Below are 22,345 nucleotides of genomic sequence, written 5' to 3'. Positions count from 1 at the left end.
AAACAATTTTTATATTTATTTAATAAAATAAAGAACACATTTAAATTATATGAAATACTAATATTAAGAAGATTAATTAATTAGTAGGAGAGATATATAGATAAATTATGAAATGAAATATTATATTATTTTAGTAAAAGATATTTGTTACCAAATGAAAAAGTCAATTTCATAATTTTATAATTCATAATTTATAATATGTTTGATAGAGTTATATACAATGGTATACAAGTTAAAAATATCAAATGATACCCGCTTAAAAAGTAATTTTCTTTTTAGGAAGAAATATAATAATAATAATAATAAAATTATTAAAATATTATGACAATTAAGTATAAGTGTAGAGATTGTTTTTTTAAAATCATTATAATAACCAAAAAATTGTAAAATATTATTACAAACGCACGAATATACAAATTTTTAGCAACTTTCTATTTTTTTATCAAACTCCACAAGTTTAAGAAAAAAAAAATATAAATAAAAAAATAATTACGTAAAACATAATATATGATATGATTAAAATATTTTATTTAAAATTCTATAATGTGAAAAAAATAAAATAATGGAAGAAATAAAATAAATTATAACACGTATATTATATTTAGTTTATTAATGTCAAATATAATAATAATACACTAATAACTAAATATATAAGCAGAGAGTGTGCAATTTTTTAAAAAAATTAATTTTTATGAAAAATATAAAATTTATTTAGAAAATAAAATTAATTTATAAAAATTAATTATAATAGGTACAAAGCTAGTGTTCTAAAAATCCCCGATTTTAAAAAAAAACCCCGATTAATCCTTAAAAAAATTTGGCCGATCTATTTTTTAAAATCCGATTAATATTTATAAATTATTTTTAAATTATATATTTCATAATAAATAAGATAAATATATTAAATATTATTAAAATATTTAAATATATCCGATTTTTATTCCGATTAATTTCTCCGATTAATCCCCGATTTGCCAATTCATCTCTAATCGGTACGTAAACCGATTAGTACCGATTACCGATTTTTTACAACTTACAAAGCTAGTAATAACAATATAAAATCCACTCATTTTGACCAAACCTTCCAAAAATTCAAAACAAAAAATTAAATCCCCTCAACCAAACATCAAAACGACACCGTAAAATCCCCCACATCTCCTTCCACGAACACCAACATAACAACACGGCCAGAATAATCAAACCTATACACACACATATACACACACCTCCATTATTATCCTCCATCTTTTTTATTTTTTATTTTTTATCAAACACCTTCAATTTTAATTACACAATTTCAATTAAATTTCTCTGCATTCTAATTAATTAATCAATTAATCAACAAAATCAAGCTAGGGTTTTGTGATTTTCGGATCTAATCTTTCCACCGATTCAATTCTTATTTTTTTGGTTTATAATTAAAAAAATAAGAAATATGACGTCACAGTTTGATCGGTGGGAGAAAGATCCTTTTTTTCCAGCTGCTGAAGAAGTTCAGGAATCTGCTGACAGGTATATTCTTATATATTGCCCTAATTTTTTAATTATTTTATTTAATTTTTTGTTAATTTATGATTTTTGTTGAAATTGGTTTGATTGTTGTTGTTATTGTGGTTGTGATTGGGGGTTTATGATGATTGTGGATGTGTAGGATGGAATCGACGTATCGGACGTGGCTGCACGCCGTGAAGAAAAACTCGAGTATGTGGAATCATGAGGAGATTAAGAGGGACTTGCAGACTGCTCTTGGGACTACCAAGTGGCAGGTATGCGTGTTGCGGCATTGTCGATTTTTGTTGGTTTTTGGCTTGTTTACGTGTCTTTACGTTGTTTTGAATTTGGTATCGTGTTTAATCTGTTAGTGATTGTTCGTGAGAATGTGTATGTGTGTTGTGATGTTGACGATTGGAAATTACTTGTTAGGTTGTTTGCGTATTTTTATGCTGGTTTATGGATTTATTGTGGTTGTTGGTGAGGCATTTTGAATTTAGTAATGTTTAACGGTTGTTAGTGATTGTTTGTTGTTGTTAGTGAGAACATTTTAGGTGAATGGATTTGTATGTTGTCGAGGGTTTTAGGTTTGTATGATTTGGAAATTGTGGATTGGGAATTTGTGATAAAGACTTGCTTTGTAATTGAAAAGTAAGTTGAAGTAGGAGTAGAATAGTGTCAAGAAACAAATTTGAAAAAAAAGATATTATGTTATCTGTCGATATGTTGATCTACTTTGGGTTCTCGTTTATGATTGTTGTGTTGGTGATGCAGCTGGAGGAATTTGAACGGGCAGTAAAATCGAGTTACAAGAATAGCACACTTGATGATGCAAAAGACAGGCACCGTGAATTTATCAAGGCAATGGAGAGCCAAGTATTTAAAATTGATAGTGCTTTGCACAAGTCAGCAGTTTCAGCAGGCAAGCCACCTCACCCATGGGTGCGCTTGGATGAGGGAGAGTGTAATGAGCTCGAATTGTTTCTCACCGGGTCGACGGCTTCCAAAAACAAGAACTCTTCTAAAGTTCATGCCCAGGACCAACTCCCTTTGAAGCCATTGGAGGCTGATAAAGAATCTGCACTGGAACGTGTGAAGAACTTTTCGAACTCTGTTGAATTGGCCCATATGGACCTTAGGCATGATAAGTTTTACGGTCATCGAAGAACTGCAAGTGCTAGTCCTGACATTGGTAATTGGAATATTGCAGTTGATGATAATGTTTTACTTCAGGGTTCTGCTGTTGTACGCCGTGAGCATCCTCCACCGAAGATACCAAGTGTTTCAGGTTTTCTAAATACCATGGAATCTGCATCTACACTAAAGTGGCAGAAAAATGGAAACCGAAAGTTGAAGCTTCCGGATCGCCAACAAGATGTTGACACTGCATTATTGCAATCTAATAATTTGCCTAAAGTGAGTGTTTATTCTGTTTACTTTCAATAAGGATCTTTTAATATTTTGTCCGTCATTGAAAGTGCTCTTTAATTACTGCATTTTGATTAGAAATTTTACTGATTATGTCTTAAATTGTAATCATGTGGCAGGGAATTAATGCATGCTACGAGAGATGTAAGAGTTGCCTAGAAAATGGTGATGGGTGTTGTGACAAGCAACTCTATGGTTGGTATGGAGCCATTCAGAGGCAGCTACAAAGGTCGCAATATCATATGCAGTACAGAAGACCAGTTCAAGTTGTCTTCTGGATAACCTTCTTCTTTTGCATCATTGGTGAGCTTACTAGAACTCCTACTTGTGCATATTTAGTGTGTGTGGATTGATTTTATAGTTCTTGAATATCAATTTTGGACGAGTTAGCTCTTCGCAACAGCTTTTTAGTGGATAATGTGCATTAATATAGTGACAAATTTATGATTACCGGTCTGCCTGTTTTTCTGCATGAATTTTGGCATGATTAACAATGAGATGAAGTGAACAAAAGACATCTTTAATTATAAATATGTAACATGATTTAAATCTGTATAGAGACCCAGGCCGCAGTAGTTTTCTTGGTAGCTATATATTTTAACATAGAGCTTCAATAGGTTTTTTTATGTACTTCTGCTATAAAAGCTTTTACAACACTAAATCTATTTCAAGACTTTTTAAAATTTATAATATAAAAAGTGAAAATTTGTTACATTTTGGTGACCTGATACATCTTTATGTGGCAGTGTCACAGTTGTGGTTTGGTTATCTTATGTACAGTGTATGACTGATTACAAGGTTCTTCAAGGGTGGAAATCCTATGAAAATTGAAACCGAAGTTTGGTAAAATCAAATAGTACCAGGTTCTCCGTATAACTTTTGATAGTAAATAAGGTTTTAAGAATACATTAATGCAAGTGTAAACTAGGAATAGGGAAACATAATGATGCACTCTTTATTGGAGCAAAGCCAGTATTATTGTCATAATACTAAACGAGATAACAATCTTAGATTTTAAAGACAGTTTAAATTATCTTTAGGTGACCTAATGAAGAGAGTGTAATATTTATCTAATTTCATGTGCTATAAACAGTCATTAGAAATTAGAATGGCTTATTCTGTTACCTAATAATATAAATTTTTATAAAATAATTTCCTGAAATTTGCAGTACTTTCATAACCATTAATTCTTGTCCGGTGTTGAATCATTGTTAAGATTTACAATTATTAAGCTTTTAAGATCTTGTTAATACGAAAGTATTTATATTTTCTTGTTTATTGTCGATGGTATGGGGGTTATGGTAGCACTTGTTTTGTGTCCAGGATGTAGGACATGTAGGACTTGTATTTCTAATGCATATTCAAGGTTTTATATGGTGCAAATAATTAATTATATTCTTAGAAAGGAGAACTGAATTAGGGAGTTCTTATATTGATCGATGCTTGATTCTGTAAAAAGTTTTTATTTTTTTTAAAAAAAAATCAGGCACAAGGTTTACCTACCTTGAAATAGAAATTTTTATTGAGAGGAGTTTCTTCATAATTTTTTCACCCCCATCAGCTGGAAATACTTTTCTAATACAGGAATGTCTGCAGTTTTTTGGTAAAAATTATTTTGTGGTTGGACCCTCTTGATTTGACCACCAGTTTTTGTTCTGTCCCTATTTGGACTAATTTTCTCTACTTTGTCCGTATAAACCAAAGTTCTTACTATAGTTATCTTCTCCTATATTTCAGTCTCGTGTAGTCTCATACTTTTACATTTGCTCTCATACTTTTACGTTTGCTTATTATTGTATAATATGAGATTTCACATCTCGCAGAGAGACTGAAAGAAGATATCTATGGCATATAACAACAATTATCTGCTTAAAAAACACGAAAGTCATCCATAGAAATCAGGAATTTTCCTTGTCAAATTTTTTATGACTCAAGACCAGGAATCCCGCCCACTTTGGATTAGAACGAGTGCATCATAGCTGAAGGTTTACCTTGATTTGGTTATTCCAACCTCTATTTTCTAGGAAAGGTAAACTCCTGCCATCCAGAGCACCTACAAAGAGAATCAGAAAATCGAAATGTGGATTTCAAACCTATTCTTGGCTCTTGCCAAAACCCTTCCTCGGGATAACCACCTGACCCAATCCCTGCGGATTTGAATTTTTCCCCGAGACTTTAGGTGGTTGCAAGTAAATTAAGGAAGCACATATTTAAAAGGCCCATTTTGCTCTTAATGTGCTTGGCATATGAGTTCTAAGTATTCTGAGCCCAGGGCTTAATTTCATTTGTCTCCTCCCTCTTGTCACTTCCCTTCATCTCTGTCCTGAAGTGTTAAGTGTTAACCCCCCACCCCTCCTTCTCAACACACACACACACACACACACACACACTCTATTTCACTGAAATAGTAGGTGCTGAAAATGCATGGTGTACAATGATTTATTATAAACATTGTTAGTAAGGTATAGACTCGTTTCTGACTCTGGTATTTTAGACTTATTAGTGCAAATCAGTTAAAAAAAAATCAATCAAAAACTTATGGTCAACCAGTTCTAAACAAAGATTAAGTATCAAAATTTGGAAGTTGCATTGTTGCCAATGACTTGAGGATTGGTTGGAAGTTGGCTGGTTATGATTGTGTCTTGCATAGTAATTGTGTTTCTTAAAACTAGTGACACCCATAGGAATCCAACTTTCACTGGTTGTAATTTGAGATGCATTTGCACATCATGAGATCACGAGATCACCAGACTAAGCGACTCATGCTGGTGTGACAACAGACCTAAAGACTATCTATAACTATCATGTGCTCAGGATGCTGTTATTTGTGGCTCGTCGGCTTCCTATTCCTTAAAGTTATAGGCATAAGGTCTGTGTACATCACAAATCTTACCCTCCTTGGACCCTTATACAGCTCGACACTTCGAGTAAATTTGGTCTGGTTTTGATATAACATTCACTTCCTGGGGCTTTCTGGGCTGACATCAGAGTTCAACCAGAGCCCATTATTGACATATAAACTGAAGGCCAAGACTTCTCCATACTAATTTAATTTCATTCATGTCAATTGGATGAATTTCCTTTGGTGCTATGGCTTCATTTTGTGATCAAATATAACCCTGGTAGTCAGAGCTTTTGGAAAAAAAGTAAAAGTTTTTGAAGAGCATTAAAGAAGAAAACGCACACGTGAACTCAAAGTTATAGAAATCGGTAATCGACGCTAATCGGAAATATGATTTTGTAGCGATTAATCGGGGATTAATCGGAAAGATTAAAATAATGTTTAATATTTAAATGATTATCCTTGACATTAGTTTATGATAAATATGTACCGATTGATCAGATTTTAAATAGAGAATTGGGAGAGCGCCTTATAAGAATTAATCTGAGGATTAATCGGTCAAATTGGGGATTTTTAGAACCATGTGAACCTTCTAATTTATTTTTATTTTTTGCATTTTTTGTTTGTTCTATCTTATTATTTTTATTCACCAATCTATTTTTTTTCTAGTCGACTTAAACATTAAGCATTGTTTATATTGTCATCAGGAAGTTTTATTTTTCTGCAAACAATAATCCATATTGTTCCAATGCATTTTTAAATGATGCTCATTGTTTGGCTTTTACTGCAGTGTTAGTTACTCTACGCAGTATCTGAAAAGTTGTGGATCCTTCAAAAATTGGAAGGAAACATTGTGTGGAAGGTTCAGAAGTTCTTTTGAGTTGAGGCGGATATGGGTTTTCCTGTCACTTCAGTGGATAGCTGATATTCATACAGCATGCTCAACAGTATGCTCAGTATAACGAGTTATAGAAGGTCTAGTGCACCTTCAACCCCCCTTTTTTGTCTCCTTGTGTTCAAGGAGTCTGGTTTGGAAATGGTTAGTCTGTTGTATCATGTTAGGATGAATACGATGGAATGTGCAATGTGACGGTTGCCAGGTGGCAATCCACAATCGCTTGCTCCATCATTAATATACGGATTCAAGGACAAGGCTAGAGTTGCACCAGTTTCATCAATGTATATAAAGTGTAATTTTTTTCTTCTTTTGTAGTTATTTTGGTGCAATTAAGGTGATCATCCATTGAAACAACAATTAAGAAGAGCTTGTAAAGTGGTGAAAAAATGCAGGAAAAATTATGTCTTCGGATTATAACTTGATCTTATATATTCCTAGCTATTTTAACCGTATGTTTAGGGATCAAGTTTACAGCTGATTTTGTTTTACAAAGATAGGATGCCAAAGGCAGCAACTGTTATAGTTCTTGTTGCAAATATATTTTCTGGCACTGCGAAATAAAAATAAAACTCATACGTATCGAATAAGATTCAAGTATAAATAATTCAGAAAAGGTATTGTCTAGAGTTTATTGACATCTGAACACCTGTAACAATATGCCAAATTATTTGTACCATATCGAAATATAAAATTTTATTTATAACAAAATTAAAATAATAATAACATAGTGTTATGCCATAAAATCATCACTGCTATTTTATCGGGTCTTCGACTGAATGATCGGATCTTTGTCAAGAAAAAAGGACGAATTTCGGAAAACGCGTATTCATAGCCCTACGTGTGCCCGACACGGTGCTAACCTTGTGGGGCGGGAGGACGGCCGTTTGCGACGATTATTAACGATGAGAAATTATGACGATGATTGATGGAGTTCTGCGCAAACATTTACAACGTTCATTACAACGGAAACTTGTAACGATCATATTGAGCGAAGCGTATGACTGTCGCTACGACGAGAACGCTATGACGGTTGTCATAGTAGAAGATGACGACGAAGAATATAAGTATTAGTAAAAGGTAATTTGAAGTCAAGGAAGAATGATATTACCGACAAAGAGCAAGTAATGATTACTTTTAATGTGTGTATTGAGAGTTTTGTCTTTGTATTTGACCGTTTGTCCTGTTCGGGAGATTTTGGAGGAAACTCCGGAGGGCTCTAAGCCCTACGGGGCAAGTTTGTCCTGTTCGGGAGATTTTGGAGGAAACTCCGGAGGGCTCTAAGCCCTACGGGGCACATCCTGAGTAAGAAAAGAGGTCCCAAAACCCGTTTGCGGGAAAACATGTTGAAGTCGACATTCGGTAGTCGTGTGAGTTATACTTGTAGGGAATGATTCCGTCGATAGCTCTGATAGCAATTGATGCAAGACATGATTATAGAAAGATGAATTATAATACAAAACAAGAACAAAATATAAAAAGCAACGAATTATACGATTCCCAAGAATAAAATATATATTATTTTCAATAAAAGTATATAATCAAAATTTAATAATAATGTGGGAATTACAATGTATATATAGGAATAAAATCCCTAATAAATAACCTAAAAAACTAGAAGTCGTAACAATTGAGATTTATTATAAATAACATTTTTAATTAATTAACTATTAACCCCATATATAAAACACAAACAAATAATTTTTAATACTCTCGAATCTAAATATATATAAACTCATGAATAACACAGGGTAATGAGAAGTGCAAATTTTCTATGGTGAACAGAGAGCAGTAAATAAGCCAAAAAACACATTTATGTATAAATACTACCAGGACTTTCTTACATTGAATGGAAAGTGTTAGGCCATTAAGAATGTTCAGTTCTATCAATTCTGCACCTATGTATCAACATAACAAGCTGCAATGATACATGATATATCCTCTATTTACTCCGTTCCTTATGTAAATCCGGCAACGCTAATTGAAACTTGACCTATCGCTCTAAGGTGCGCTGGGGAACATAAATATTTTATAAACCTCGACTAATTACATATAGCATCTGTGTGCACCTTTTCGTACAACCGATGGATTAACATTGACTTGGATGTCTGGGGCTCCCTTTCTAGGACAGCAATAACATCCTTGACAGAGATATTATGTGGAACGCCTGGTTGAGACATGGCTTGAGTCTTCCCATATTTCCTTATCACTCCTAACATTAAAAATAATATTAAGAAAATAATGGCATCAATGGTGGTAGAACATGATGCTTACTTTAGAATGAGAATCATGAAAATAAACAACAGTCACATACCGGATGTGGCAAGAGTAGTTGCTCGACTCCTTTTCTCACTATCTTGCTTGTCCCTTGCAGTTTTGACAGGGGTAGATACAAGCTTGCGGTTCACTTCTTTACCTGGATAAGACGATAAAGCAGAATCAACCCCTCCACGTTTCTGCCGGGCTTCAGCCATTAATTGCCACTTTGACATCTTGTCATCTCCTCCTACAGCAGCTCGCGCAGCAACATTTGCAGCTGTTGTTCGCATCTTATCATCATCCTCCTTGTTGGCCTTTATATACATAGAATAACTTTTCTTAATAATAATAATAATAATAATAACAATAATAACAACTTTGTCCTATTACCAAGTGATAAATACGTATATGCTCAGTCAATAAGCATAAAAACCTTGAGCGGTCTTGCATGAGTATAATCCTTCTCCTTGTCTCCTTCAACCCTAGTATTACCTTCTGTCTGCAGTTGCCAAATTGAAAGTTATAGCTCTCCGTAACTAAACCCAACCCGATCATGATACATTAGACTAATTAAGCAAATGACAAATAAACTCACATCAATTACACCCTGACTTTTTTCTGAGTCGCCTTGTTTTTTATTCCATTCTTCCCTTGCTTTACGGTTTATTGCTATGATTTGTTGGCGTACATCCGAGGTGACAATAGTTCGATGTCTTGGCTTCTCCATATCAGCCCGCTACAGATGATAAATGTGGGATGAGTTACTAAACTCGCTTATTCAAATGTCATTTTCTAATTATTTTTTTAAAAAATGGATGATATACGCCAATAACCTGTTTAGACAGCCTGAGCAAATTACTTATCAGTGCACGCAAACGTTCCTCCAAACTCTGTAAACATAGTACGATGAGCAAAGTGTACAAATACTTTTACTAAAGCTAAAGTCAGAGAAGCTCTACCAGTGACAGGCATCGTTCCACGTCATTGCCTATATTCTTTAGGCCCCATTTTCTCACTGCAAGACAGTAATACAAAGCCCAAAATGTCAACTTACAAGCTGCCAAAAGATCTTGCAACACACTTAATATAACTCAAGGATTTTGTGATACATATGACGAACATAGTCTTAACTGATTTCAGCCATTTTTTTCTGAAGTGGAAATATTTGAAAAATTAACTTTTCTTCTTCTTCTTGCACAACCCTACGTGATGCTTCTGAGACTCTACTGTCTTCCTTGGGCCCAGAAAATAATTGTTCTTCCTCTTCCTATTATAAAAAAATGTAAACATCATCAAATCTTCAATTGGTTCCTCGAATGATCCGACAAGTGATTAAATAGAGACTACAAAAGTATCTACCCGCAAATTTACTCCGCTGACAGCAGTAACATCATTAAGTTGCTCTATACTTTGATCAGAATGAGAAACTTTTTGCTTTTTACTGTTAAAATAAAGATAAGAGACAAATAATGGAAATTAAAGGCTAAGGTATCTCCAAAGCTGCTTAGAGAATAGAATAAATTATTACTTCTGTTGCAAGGGTTCCACGCCAGGCGACTCTGATGTTTTTTCCAGGCCAATGTTAGCCCTCTTCATTGGTGTTTTGGCAATATTTCCGGGACCAACTGAAGGGGTAGCAGACGATAACTGAGCACCCGATCATTAAAATGAAAGTGTAAAAATTAAAAGCGTGTGACTGTGAATATCATCTACAGAATCACCAAGACGCAAGCGAGTAATATCATGTACAGAATCACCAAGACACAAGCTAGATGAGCAAGAATAACAGTAAATAGCATGAAAGTAAAACATAAGCGTGTTTCAGTGTTTCTTTTTTGACCTCCCTAAAAAGATTTATTAAAAATTGTGTCAGCAACTTTGAAAGATCCAGATGTTCTTGATGTAGGACAACAACATGGATGAATCAATAATACATGCAGTGTAAGTTCCAACTAAGGCTAATTAATGAGATTATTAATCATCGTTCCTATTTTAGTTCTTATTTGGTTAGGGAGTGTTATTAGCCAATAAACCCTTTCAACTTTTAAGTCACCCTATAGTTTGAACATCGAATTTTTAATTTTTTGTCACTACAAACCCATGTACATTGAAAAACTATGGAAAAATAGGTGCCAGAATGTATAAAAAAAATTTAGTCAGCTTAGATAAATTTGTGTGAAACAAACTCGAGTTACCTATAACTACATTGCAGCCAACGTAAATAAAAAGCATATGAACATATAAAGACCCAACCTCTCTTCTTTAAGTATGAAGAACAGACTTAATACTCTTAAGAAAGCATTTTTCTTTTTCTCGGATCTTCATATCTGTTCTCTGAATTGAAAGTTTCATGAAGCATTTAGTGATTAGTGTTCAGAGGTTATCTCACGAGACATAATAAAGGCTTTAGATGAAGGCAAGGCAAATAGTGAAAAAAAGAAAAGGGCTGGTTTCAGATTTTTTAGTTAAAAATCCATGCAACTATGCAACTTCCATTTATAGTTTGAGCATCATTTCTTTAATTTTTAGTCACCTCAAACCCACTTACATTTAAAAACTATGGAAAAATTGGAGTAAAAAATGTATAAGAAATTTTAGTCAGCTTAGATAAATCTGCGTGGAACAAACTCAAGTTACCTATATCTACATTGCAGAAGTAAATAAAAACTTAACCCAACCTCTCTTCTTTAAGTAAGAAGCACTTAGTGAATTAGTGCTCAGAGGTAAAGGCTTTAGATGAAAGTGAGACAGATGGTGAAAATAAGAGAACGGTTGGTTTCAGATTTAGATATGGAGCATTTGGGGTATAGGTTACTTAAAGAAATATAATGAAGATTTAAAATAGATGAAAAAGTGGAACTGTTTATCTCTTCTCCTAGTTTGATCCCCGTCAGTGATCTAAGTTCAAATATACCACAGTTAGTAAGTATTACTCCTGCAAATATTGACTCAAATGACTACAGAAAACATACTACAGAGGTATCTTTCATGAATTACAACCAATCACGTAGTATTGAATTAATACTATATATTAGTACACCTACATCATTATTAATTACCCTAATGTAAGCACATTGCCTGCCATGTATTTTCCCATAATGGAATATTACTGGATTAGGATATTTGCCCTGAGATCCTATACTCCTCCTACTGGTTGGTGATCCAGTTTAACTAAATTTCTGTCTAACTACGAGTCTACAACAATGAAATGGCTATAATTGTAATCCAAATTCAACATTAAAAATCACATCATCTATATGCTTAGAGCTCCCAAACGCTTAACTCTTCTCTTTTGAGCAAAAGGTTGACTAGAGTATTTTTAGGTCAATATTTGGCTGGCAGACCGCTCATCAATGTATTCAAAGCAAAACAAATAAATCAAATAGCAGAAGCATCAAGAAAAGTACCGAGCTACTAGAGTCCAGCTGAGTTCTACTAGATGATATACTTCCATTGCACGGAATGATATCTGTCGATGTAGAGAACCCCATCCTAGATTGCTGCATAGTAATGGATGTATCACCCAAGTTCCTAGAAGCATTTCCTTGTTCGAACTGTGCAGAGGATATCCCTTGCGAGGAAGACAAACGAGGTTTCTGTTGCTCATTTGCCTGATCAGTTTGCTCTTGTTTCACATAATGTCCTGAAATTAAACCATTATTACTCTGCTCTTGATTAAGCGATGATTGTCTATGAACTGAATTCTGTAGCACTTTTGAAAGATTTGCTGAGTGAGAAAATTTACCACCCTGCAGTCTCATGGGTTCAGTAACAGAATTCTGCTTCTCATACTTGGGCAAACCCATGGATTGAACCGTTCCAGCGCCTGGACGAGCCGTAACATGCCTTGCCTGCATATTTTGAGACTGTTGTTTCAGAGATTGAGCTGAGCTATGTATATTTCCTCCGCCATATTGGTGATAGTTACTGCCTGTGGTTCCATAAGGTGGAAAAGATGGAGGAAATTGTATATGTTGCTGCTGCTTATTAAGTCCCTGTATTGGAAAGGGGCGCTCCCTTTCTTGCTTAATATCACGCAATACATGTGCATTACTATCCATTGCCATGTTACTTGAATCACTGAACGTTTGTGCGGCAGAAGAGGGACCAGATGGGTCTACTGGAGAGTTGAGACCCTTTTGATTAAGTTGTACGAATGAATGAGATTTGGCAGCAACAGCTGGCATTTTTATTTGCTGTTGTTGAGCTGGAACCTGAGAGTGTGATGCAAATTGGTTGGGAGGAACTGATGAGCTGCGATGATCCTGCAATTCAGCTCAGGTTTAGTAATAATTCATTTTTCGATTAATCGTAAAAAAATTTAATTATTACTCCCTCAAATTTATATAAGATGTCCTTGCTGCGGTAAAAATGCTTTTAAGAAAAATAAAAAAGTTGTTTTAAGGAACAAAGAGTACTGATATCGTCCTCAACTGGAACATGCTCCAGCTTTAATTCTAATCAAAAAAGGTTGTATTTTATTTTTTACTGCAACTTGACCACGAGAATGACAAGAAGAAATGAAACAGATAAAATTTGCAATTTCTGGAGCACAGTAATTGATTTTTCTTTTCATTACCTGTTCCTGCAACCTTACTATTGCAAGCTTGAGCATGTGATCTCCCACAAGACCTCTCATGTGCTTAACAAATGCATCTTTGGAGATTTCATTTTGCTGAAACAGCAAGACATAAATTGTAAATAGGGTAAAAATACAAAAATGTAGTAGCTATAACGATATCAGAGTCATAGTGTTACTTTTAGTCTACTATAGATAGTTCTGAGTTGCATGGCTTTGTCTTTATCGAGTAATGGTTCTATAACTGGAAACAACATTGCAAATGGTACTTGTTTTCCATTTTTTGAGGCATTATTCGCCTGTGTTGTTGTCCCAGTTTGATGAGTATTCATCTTTTGCGACCGCAGGTACTGAGATAAGGTACTTGGATCTTGTGTTCTATTTTGTTCTTGAACAATAACATTACTATTTTGCTGCTGCCGTTGTAAAAATTTATCTTGAGGCTGTTTCTGTTGCAAGGGAACGGAACTCAATTCCTTTGAGGAGTCAGTTTGTAGTAGCTGGTTTTCTGAACTAGAAGCATGCTTATTGAGTGCTTTTACAGCTGAATTTAGCTCTTGATGCTGGGTAACATTCACATCCTGCTGATTTTGGCAATTGACATTTTCATCATGGTTGGGAGTTTGCCACAGCGGCAACTGGCCCAAATTATGGTTGTTTCCTTGAGATAAAGCTGCTGTAAAATCCAGTTGCATATACCATCATAAGTCAGGAAGCAATAATCAGTGTGTATTAAGATAAGTAGATACAAATGATAAAGGCAAGAGATTCATACAAAACTTTTAAGCTACGACAAATATTCGACCTCTACAACGCCATATATACTAGTAATACAACTTGCATTTTTTTCCTTTTCCTCTTTTGTGAATCGGTTGACACAGCCTACTTCGAACGCCTCAAATCCTAACTACCACTGTCGATACATACAATTTTAAATGAGATTTGTTTACTTGTGTAATCTTTAATGCATGAGTCATATCATAACTACATACTAATCAAACACACTTTTTCACTTCCAAAGAGAAAATCTTAACGCAACTTCCTCAACTTCCTCGAGAAAAAATCTAAGAAAAACACATCACCTTCATCCACAATATCCACTACCAACCAAAAAAGAAACTCATACAAAATACAAACTTCCCCAACACTTATTTTCTTGATAAAAATCGAAACTTTACCTCCAATTCTAACCTCTCAACCCCAACTCATAAATCGCGCCAAATACCATAAATTCCCAACATTAAAAAAAATCACACCAACATAACTACCAGCATCCCAAATAGCAATACACAACAAAATTGTGAAAAAAAATCAAATTTTTCTAAAAAAAAACTAAGCAAAATCAAGAATCAATACCAGCATTCGATACAGACTTATCGCCTTCGATATCGCGATTAAGGGCAGCTGTTAAAGCTTCAACATCAGCCCCAGAATGCATTGTTTCATCCTGTCATTATATCAACACAATTCAATCAATTCAAGTAAGATCACAATTCACATAATTATACACACAAACATACATACATATGTATATGATAGACACAAAAGACCTCATCTTCTTCAAAGAGCTTCATGATAGAAGGGTCCATCACAATTCTTGTGTGATCTTCAATGGTGTGTGTGATTAATTGAGTTTGTTTTTGATGAGCCAAAAAACTGAAAGTATTTATAGTGCTTTTGGGCCAGGCCTTTTTTTTTGATAAACGTAGGTAACATATGCGTTATGATTGTTGTTAAATAAGATGGACCGTTTTTTTTACTGTGTGTTATTTTGTTAAGAAAACTTTTGTTGTATTTAACTATTATTAATTTGTATTAAAAATAAAAGACAACTGTATAGAAACGACACATGTTTTGGTATTTCTGTTCAATTTGCAAACTTAATAGAAAAAAATTATAATATGCATTATATTTAGCCAAGTATAAATGAATTTTTGTATTTTAATATTTTTATTTATTATTGAAAATGTTATATTTAATAATTAATTCAGCATATATATAAATTAATAATATTGTATAATTTATATTTATAACTAAACGTTAGAATATATAAAAACCAGGTCATTTTGGGAAGAGTTGAACAGAGTAGGTCATTTTGGGAAGAATTGAACAAAGTATGTTACTTTGAAAAAGTGAACACAAACCAGGTTATATAGAGAAAGACTTCATGTTTAAGGTATGTTTAAGGTTCATGTAATTTTGTGTTCGTATTCGTTTTGTGTCGTGCTTTTCGTGTAAAATTGAATATTAATATTAATTAAAATATATATAAAAATAAAAAAAAATTAGGTAAATTTTTTATGAAATATATTAACAATATCTATTTAGATCACATTTATATACATATTATAAAATTAAGTAATTATTTTAAAATTAAATATGCATATATCTATTATAAATATACATATATTCATTATAAATATTAATATTTATTTATATAATACAAAACCGATACTAAATCTCGGTCGTGTATTTTCATATACTTTCGTGTCGTGTACTAAAAAACACAAATACAAAGACTAATTTTTCACAAGTGTAATGTTACATGTGAATTCTATATGGCTTTTGCAGACTACACTGATCCGAGGGAGATGGCAGAACAAATGTTGAGTGGCCAAGTTACAATTTTATTTTTTAAAATAGTTAGGTTTATTTATTTTATAATTGAGTATTCGTTTTTATAAATTCAGGAATGAACGAAAGTTCAACACAACAACAAGAGATAAAAATCTTTACCACTCGATAATTTACATTTAATTTATGCATCCATGTTGTTTTTCGACACATTTAAATTTTCAAACTGTCATTCATTCTCTAGAAGTTCCTTAAAGATAAAGAATGAAACTCATATGTTTATATGTTAGTGATACAAGTAAGTACTGAGATACTATTGGAGTGCCTTTTTTAATATAAAGGAGTTGTTGGACTTGCTCTAAGTACTTATTAACTTATAAATCTGTAGGTAATTATCGATTAGTTTTTGTCGATTCAGTTTATAAGTCGAATTTTAAGCTGATAAGCTGAATGTCAGAAAAAACGTTCCTTTTTTTCAATTTATTTTGATTTTTCATCTTTTTATCAACTTTAATTTAAAAAATATATTTTTAAATATTGATCTAATCTAAAATCAACGAATTAAGATAATTATATTTAAAAATTACTTATTATGATTTGTTTAAGTGAAAAAATTTACGACTTACAAATATGGTTATCCAATTACTTATATAAATTGACTTTATCTACTTATCACTTATAAATCACTTATTTATTTTTAAATCATAAATTAATTATTTTAAAATTTCCTAAACGGGCACTAAAACTTATTAGCTTTTAACTTGTGCAGATTAATATGATTGATATGCTTTAATAACTTTTAAAAACTGAAAAATATATATAAAATAAAAATGTGGACCCTGCCAATAAGGCCACGTAAGCACAGGATTCATTTCAACCACTGGGTGATACGAACCAAAAATATGTCAAATTTGGCCACATTTTAAAGCCTTCTTCCTCATGCATCATCTTTTTTTTTCTTGATCAAAATTTTTGCTAGTTTTTGATCCGGAAATATAAGATCTGACTGCAAATAAACTTTTTTATGTATCTGTGTTGTGTGTATATTGCACACACACATGATAATATAACATTGATGTTCATTTTGGTGCAGAAAAATCACGTTCTCCTTAACTCTCTGAATATTGCCGCATAAATTTAAGTATTCACGCACACGTTGATATAACTATTTCGTTATATGGCTGGGAAGATCGTAATTCCTGTGCGTAAAGTTTGGTATAATGTTTCTAAGCGTTTTGGGGTTCGCAAAACTGGTTAGCTTCCCTCACATTTCTCGTTTAATTCGTTATTTCGATTTCACATTATTTCATATTCTGTACGTAGAATATAGTATATGATCCGGTTTAATTATCTTTCTAAAATCGTTAAGGTTTTGGAGAGCTGGTTACCTAATATGGTATCGGAACTCCCTATTTCAACATCGTACCTGCCGAAAAAATTAACAACATCATTTTGGCCTTGAAAGGATCGGAGACATGTAATATTTTCGTGATGGAACATTAACATGGATGAATCGTAGTCATGAGATTTGCGAGACATAGTTTTAGATATTTCGAGGCTTTATCTGAACTTTTGCATTTCAGTATTTCTGTGTAATGAGTCGCTCTAAAATCTTAAGGTTGTAAAAGAAAGCCCGAACAAGATCTTATAGATCGTACGATGACTCGAACCCGAGTCCCTCCCGAGCTCCAATACCATGTTAAGTAACCAATTGTTCTAAAACCTTAAGGTTGTAGAGTAAGGCCTGAACAGGATCATATACTCTTTAACAATTTCCTATATCTTGTGTACTGAGTATGTTAATTAGACCACTGAGCTTAACCTCGGACTACCTGCAGGCCTACTGAAGCTGCACCAGGATGTGAGAACTTGCGAGTACGAAGACGTGCATGTGCTATGGGAGTTACTGAAGAAAACTGAATCAGGGAGATCAAGCTCATCTGCTTCTGGCAGGAAAAAGCCACATTCTACAAAAGTATTCAATTGGCCAAGGCGCGGTACATTATGCTGCTGCTGTGCTTGAGTATGTTCTACATCTGCCCTATGACCTATGTTACAACGCTTACTGTAATTAGCACAAAAAACTTAAGAGAACAAACAAAAAGATGCCTACTGGGAGGAGCTTTTTGTATAGTTTGTAGTTGCTTCTCTTTTCGAAAGATTCATCTGTCAGACTCTTAAAATGTCAATGATCTCCACATGTACTTCATCTCCAATATTGTCAACTTCCAGAGTTGCATGATTTTGTACTTCATGTTGCAGTTATATTTTATAATTGTTTACATACTTTCATAATGCTCAGTTTTAAGTTTAGACTTTTAGGTTTGCTACATTAGGCCAACATATAACCGAATTTTCCTTCAGGCAGTTCCTGATTATTTAAGATCCGGTGATTGGTGGTATGTTAGCAAAATAGTTCGCGAAGAACCTTGAGGAATACTTATATCCATGCACACAAATAATTTGCAGATGTCATGTAATGTCTATACTCATACCCTATGAAGACAACAATCTCTTAAACTCCTAAATGTTAAGAGTATAAGATCATGTTCGGGTCTTCTTCTAACACCTCAAGGTTTTAGTGCGACTGGTAACTTAACACTAAAGTCATGCAATGGTTGGGTTTCCGCTGGAAGAATCGTCTCCAACATTTCCCTTTAGCTGCAGTTTCTCAAGAACTTTCTGTTAGGGAACTAGTCCCAGTTCTATTGATTTTTAGTTGTAATTGTTGTTTGTTAGGTGCCCATGCCACTTGAATCTTACTAGGGGTACGAATAACAACCAAGAAAATAAGCACATGTAGCATGTACACAAATAATTTTTAACTGATAGTTTCAAAGTGTTCAGCATGGCTGCTTAGAGTCTGGTATGTACATGTAAAAAGCATACGATAACTTTCCTGAATGAAAAAAAATCCCTAACGGATATTGTATTACGATACAATTTATGTCCCATTTAGAATTATGTACTAGTATCTGTTGATACTAAAATGGTCACAGGAAATCTTCAAGAAGGGAACAATATTGGAAACAAAGTTATTGTTTCAAATTTTACAGTCAAATCACAGATAAAAAGTTAATGCACAGGCTAAATGGCCAATCTAAGAGTCTGCACTGCTGCAGCACATTTATAAAGAAACTTCTTGGTTTTTTCACTTCTTCCACAGCATTCAATTCTCTCATTTACTTCTCTTCTCTTTCCAAATAGAGAGGTACAGTAAATGAAAAAGCACAGCACAATAAATTTCTCATTTACCAACTCATGTTTGTTGGTTTATCAAAGATTCAAATATTTTATCATAAACTCCATATCTTTTATAAATAAGTATCTGAGACATGGGCTGTTAGCCATTCTCCCTGTCATCTTTCCCCAATTTCTGGTAAATTTTGGTGCTTTGAATCTGAGCAAGCTGACTAAAGGAATTTGAAAAAGAGTTTTCTTGCAATGGGCTGAGATATTAGTATCTTTTCTAATATATTTTTTTCAAAGATTTGACAAACTCCACTTTCTGAAGTGATTTGCTGCTGTATAAAGCACAAGCTTCTGAGTGTATTAGTAGTATTCTGTTAAGGTTTGAAGATAAAGTTTGTTAGTTTGTTGTGAAGTTGGCATCATGAAGAGCTTTGGTTTATGTGTTATGTTGCTTCTGTTTATGACAACTTTGGTTTGTCTTGCTGAGACCATCACTTGCTCCCCACCTGGTAATTTTTTCACCTTCTTCTTTTACTTCATATATTGTGTTATTAACTGTAGAAGTATCAAGTATGTGCCTTCATTTCCTGTTTTCCTGATATATGTCGATAACTCTTTCATCGATTTAATTATATGTTTAAGTGGTGATTTTAATGTCTAAACATTTGAGGTCTATCTTTTTGGAGCTAAGAAACAAGGATGAAACAGAAGGAAACTGTAATAACAATCACGTTCGATGATATAGTATGAACTTATTGTTATCAATATTTCTGCAGAGAACATTACTGTGTCTACATATCTAAAGAGTGCATCAATGTACACTAATTAGGGAAGGAGCTAAGCTCTAACTCATCTGTAAACAACTAAATATGTGGAAAAGGGACACGAAGGAACGCTTCATGCCTTAACAATTCGAGAGATATCTATAATTTTGTCTGTTCCTTAATGTCGTAGAAGTTGTAGTGGTGCATGTTTGTCAAATCAGCATAGTAGTTTAATAAGCATTTTTAAGGAAGCTCAATGTAGATTGCTTAATACACTGCTTCTTCTCTGAGTAAATGGAATTCTGGTTTATTGTCGAATCTTCTCATCAATTTACGAGTAGAACAGAACAGAAAAGATAAAGAAAATAGTGGGAAAATCCCTAAATATTGTTCTTTGCTTCTTTTTTACCCGGAGAATCTATACTTCATCTATCTCCTGGAGTTATTATATGTCCATCATTCAATGTCTCCAACAATCAACCGAACGAGGTTATTCAAACTTGTGTCTTAATTTCGGAAGTCAGTTGATTGAGGTCTCCGAATTTGGTTTTCTCCTGGATTGCAGGGTGTCAAGTTCTGAAAAGAGGCTATTTAAGGAAGAATATTTGGTCTGATAACTGTTGTATAGATTTTAGACCCTTTACTCTTAGTGTTTAACTGGTTGGCATACAATTGATCACTGCTAACTTAATTATGTTGTAACTTGACGAGATTACCTCTTTGTATGAACTGCTAAAGCCTAAAAACACTTGAGCTTCTAAAATGTATGAAGCATTGAAGCTTAAAGCAAGAAACTGAGCCAGTTTGTAGTGCATGCTCTAACAAAAGTGTCTGGTCTAACCATTTTCTGTCTTTTATCCTGCAAAAACACAGTCCCGCGATTATCAAACCACTGATCGTCTAATATCATATAGTTTTTAATGAATAGTTAGCTTTCTATAGAATTGATATCGTGTCAAAGACTGTCAAAACCTGCAGACGATTTCATTTAAACATTTTCATATTTTAGTGCTAATTAGTTTATCGATAAATGATCTCAGATACTGCTTTGGCCGTGGACAAGCAAGGCATAACTGTGACTGCAACAAGCAGGAAGTTGAAGGTACATCCACGATTAATGCATTCGTTACTGGTAATTTACAGGTTACATAGTTGTGCAAAGTTCGCGAGCCCAAAAATCCTAGTAAATAACAATCCTGAAACAGAAGGCCACGTCTTTTCAGTAGAACTTAGTTTCTTTAGATAGAGTGTCTACTTATTTTTCTCTTTTATCGCGATTATCTTCAGGATTTTGGCTATAGTGGGGGTCAGATGAGTAATGATCCCTTGAATCTTGAAGATTACGGGCCTAACGATCCGTCTCCAAGTTCAAAAACTTCCATAAGACCTGGACCTATCCAGCATGGCACTCCTTTCATACCTTATATCCCGAGGCCATCGCAACCTGCAGCACCACCTGCACCACTGGCACCAGGTCACCCGAAGCTAGGTGCACTGCCCTGATTTGAGGTAGTATTTTACGTGCAATCGCAGCGATCAAAGAAAATCTAAATTTATTATTCGCAGGATATTTTCTGATTCTGGTGTCTGTAGCTTCATGTTTTATGCTTACACACTGATCCTGGTGTTTGTACCTTGTGTTGCATGTTTGTTAACTTTGAACCAGTTTCATGCACTGCTGTGATGTTTAAGGCCCAATTTATCTATGCAAACAAATATTTTATAATAAAATCTGAAAAAGATTTGAACAATTAGTTATCCCTCATGAGCCTCATCACTATTACTCTTGCAATGCTAAAACCTTGATTCAACCTTTACGAGTTACGAACATAATATGCATGTATCTTAATCTCTCCGAGATTTATCTGAAGTAGCCTTTACGAGGTACGGACATAATATGCGTGCATCTTATTCTCTCCGAAACTTTACAAAAACAACCTGATCTGATTTGGTAAGACAATGGTCCAGCAGATAACATAATGGAGGAAAGAAAATTGATTAGGAATAGCAGACAAGTGATAAATAAGCCGAAGTCTACTGTCCCAAATACGGCCAACTTGGCTAATGACTAGCCCACCATATGATGATTTATTTATGCTACTATTTATTTTGCCTTAGTTTGCCTTATAAACTACACAGAAGTCTCAAAGAAAAATTGACAAAAATAGCCAATTTTTTAAAACTTTTAATAAAAATAGTCATTCTGAAAAAAGTGGTCAATTTTAGCCGATTGAATACTCCACTGTCAGTTGGGTATCTCAATTTATATAAGATATTCCGCTGGTAGTTGGATATTTCATATATGAGATACTCCACTAGCA

The 22,345-nt window shown here is 33.8% G+C and overlaps 3 protein-coding genes across 8 annotated transcripts; 2 read left to right on the top strand and 1 right to left on the bottom strand.

The window, feature by feature from the left end:
- Positions 1-1,126: 1,126 nt before the first annotated feature.
- On the top strand, positions 1,127-7,111 carry LOC141711408 (uncharacterized). Its single transcript, XM_074513843.1, has 5 exons — positions 1,127-1,512; positions 1,652-1,766; positions 2,266-2,907; positions 3,039-3,222; positions 6,552-7,111. Exons 1-5 carry the CDS (start codon positions 1,436-1,438, stop codon positions 6,575-6,577), a joined length of 1,044 nt encoding a protein of 347 aa, XP_074369944.1. The 5' UTR covers positions 1,127-1,435; the 3' UTR covers positions 6,578-7,111.
- A 1,350-nt stretch (positions 7,112-8,461) lies between these two features.
- Positions 8,462-15,166, bottom strand: LOC141711407 (transcription initiation factor TFIID subunit 4b-like). Of its 6 annotated transcripts, XM_074513838.1 has the most exons (15): positions 15,045-15,166; positions 14,851-14,941; positions 13,674-14,170; positions 13,495-13,590; positions 12,661-13,180; positions 12,323-12,558; positions 10,444-10,562; positions 10,275-10,356; positions 10,047-10,182; positions 9,875-9,930; positions 9,749-9,805; positions 9,511-9,651; positions 9,349-9,414; positions 8,971-9,229; positions 8,462-8,868 (listed from the first exon to the last, which is right to left on the bottom strand). In XM_074513838.1, exons 1-15 carry the CDS (start codon positions 15,081-15,083, stop codon positions 8,699-8,701), a joined length of 2,565 nt encoding a protein of 854 aa, XP_074369939.1. In that variant the 5' UTR covers positions 15,084-15,166; the 3' UTR covers positions 8,462-8,698. The 6 variants fall into 6 exon arrangements, with proteins under 6 accessions (XP_074369939.1, XP_074369936.1, XP_074369937.1 ...); XM_074513835.1 differs by having other exon boundaries at positions 12,323-13,180; XM_074513836.1 differs by having other exon boundaries at positions 12,323-13,180; positions 13,674-14,167.
- Positions 15,167-19,309: 4,143 nt separating this feature from the next.
- LOC141710515 (uncharacterized) lies at positions 19,310-21,773 on the top strand. The gene is made up of 3 exons (XM_074513081.1): positions 19,310-19,769; positions 21,065-21,126; positions 21,312-21,773. The coding sequence occupies exons 1-3, from the start codon at positions 19,682-19,684 to the stop codon at positions 21,525-21,527; spliced, it is 366 nt and encodes a 121-aa protein (XP_074369182.1). The 5' UTR covers positions 19,310-19,681; the 3' UTR covers positions 21,528-21,773.
- The last annotated feature ends 572 nt before the right edge of the window (positions 21,774-22,345 follow it).

The sequence above is a fragment of the Apium graveolens genome, chromosome 3 (assembly GCF_009905375.1).
Source record: "Apium graveolens cultivar Ventura chromosome 3, ASM990537v1, whole genome shotgun sequence".
Taxonomy (NCBI): domain Eukaryota; kingdom Viridiplantae; phylum Streptophyta; class Magnoliopsida; order Apiales; family Apiaceae; genus Apium; species Apium graveolens.
Note: the sequence above shows the minus strand (reverse complement) of the source record. Positions and strands in the feature narration are given on the sequence as shown.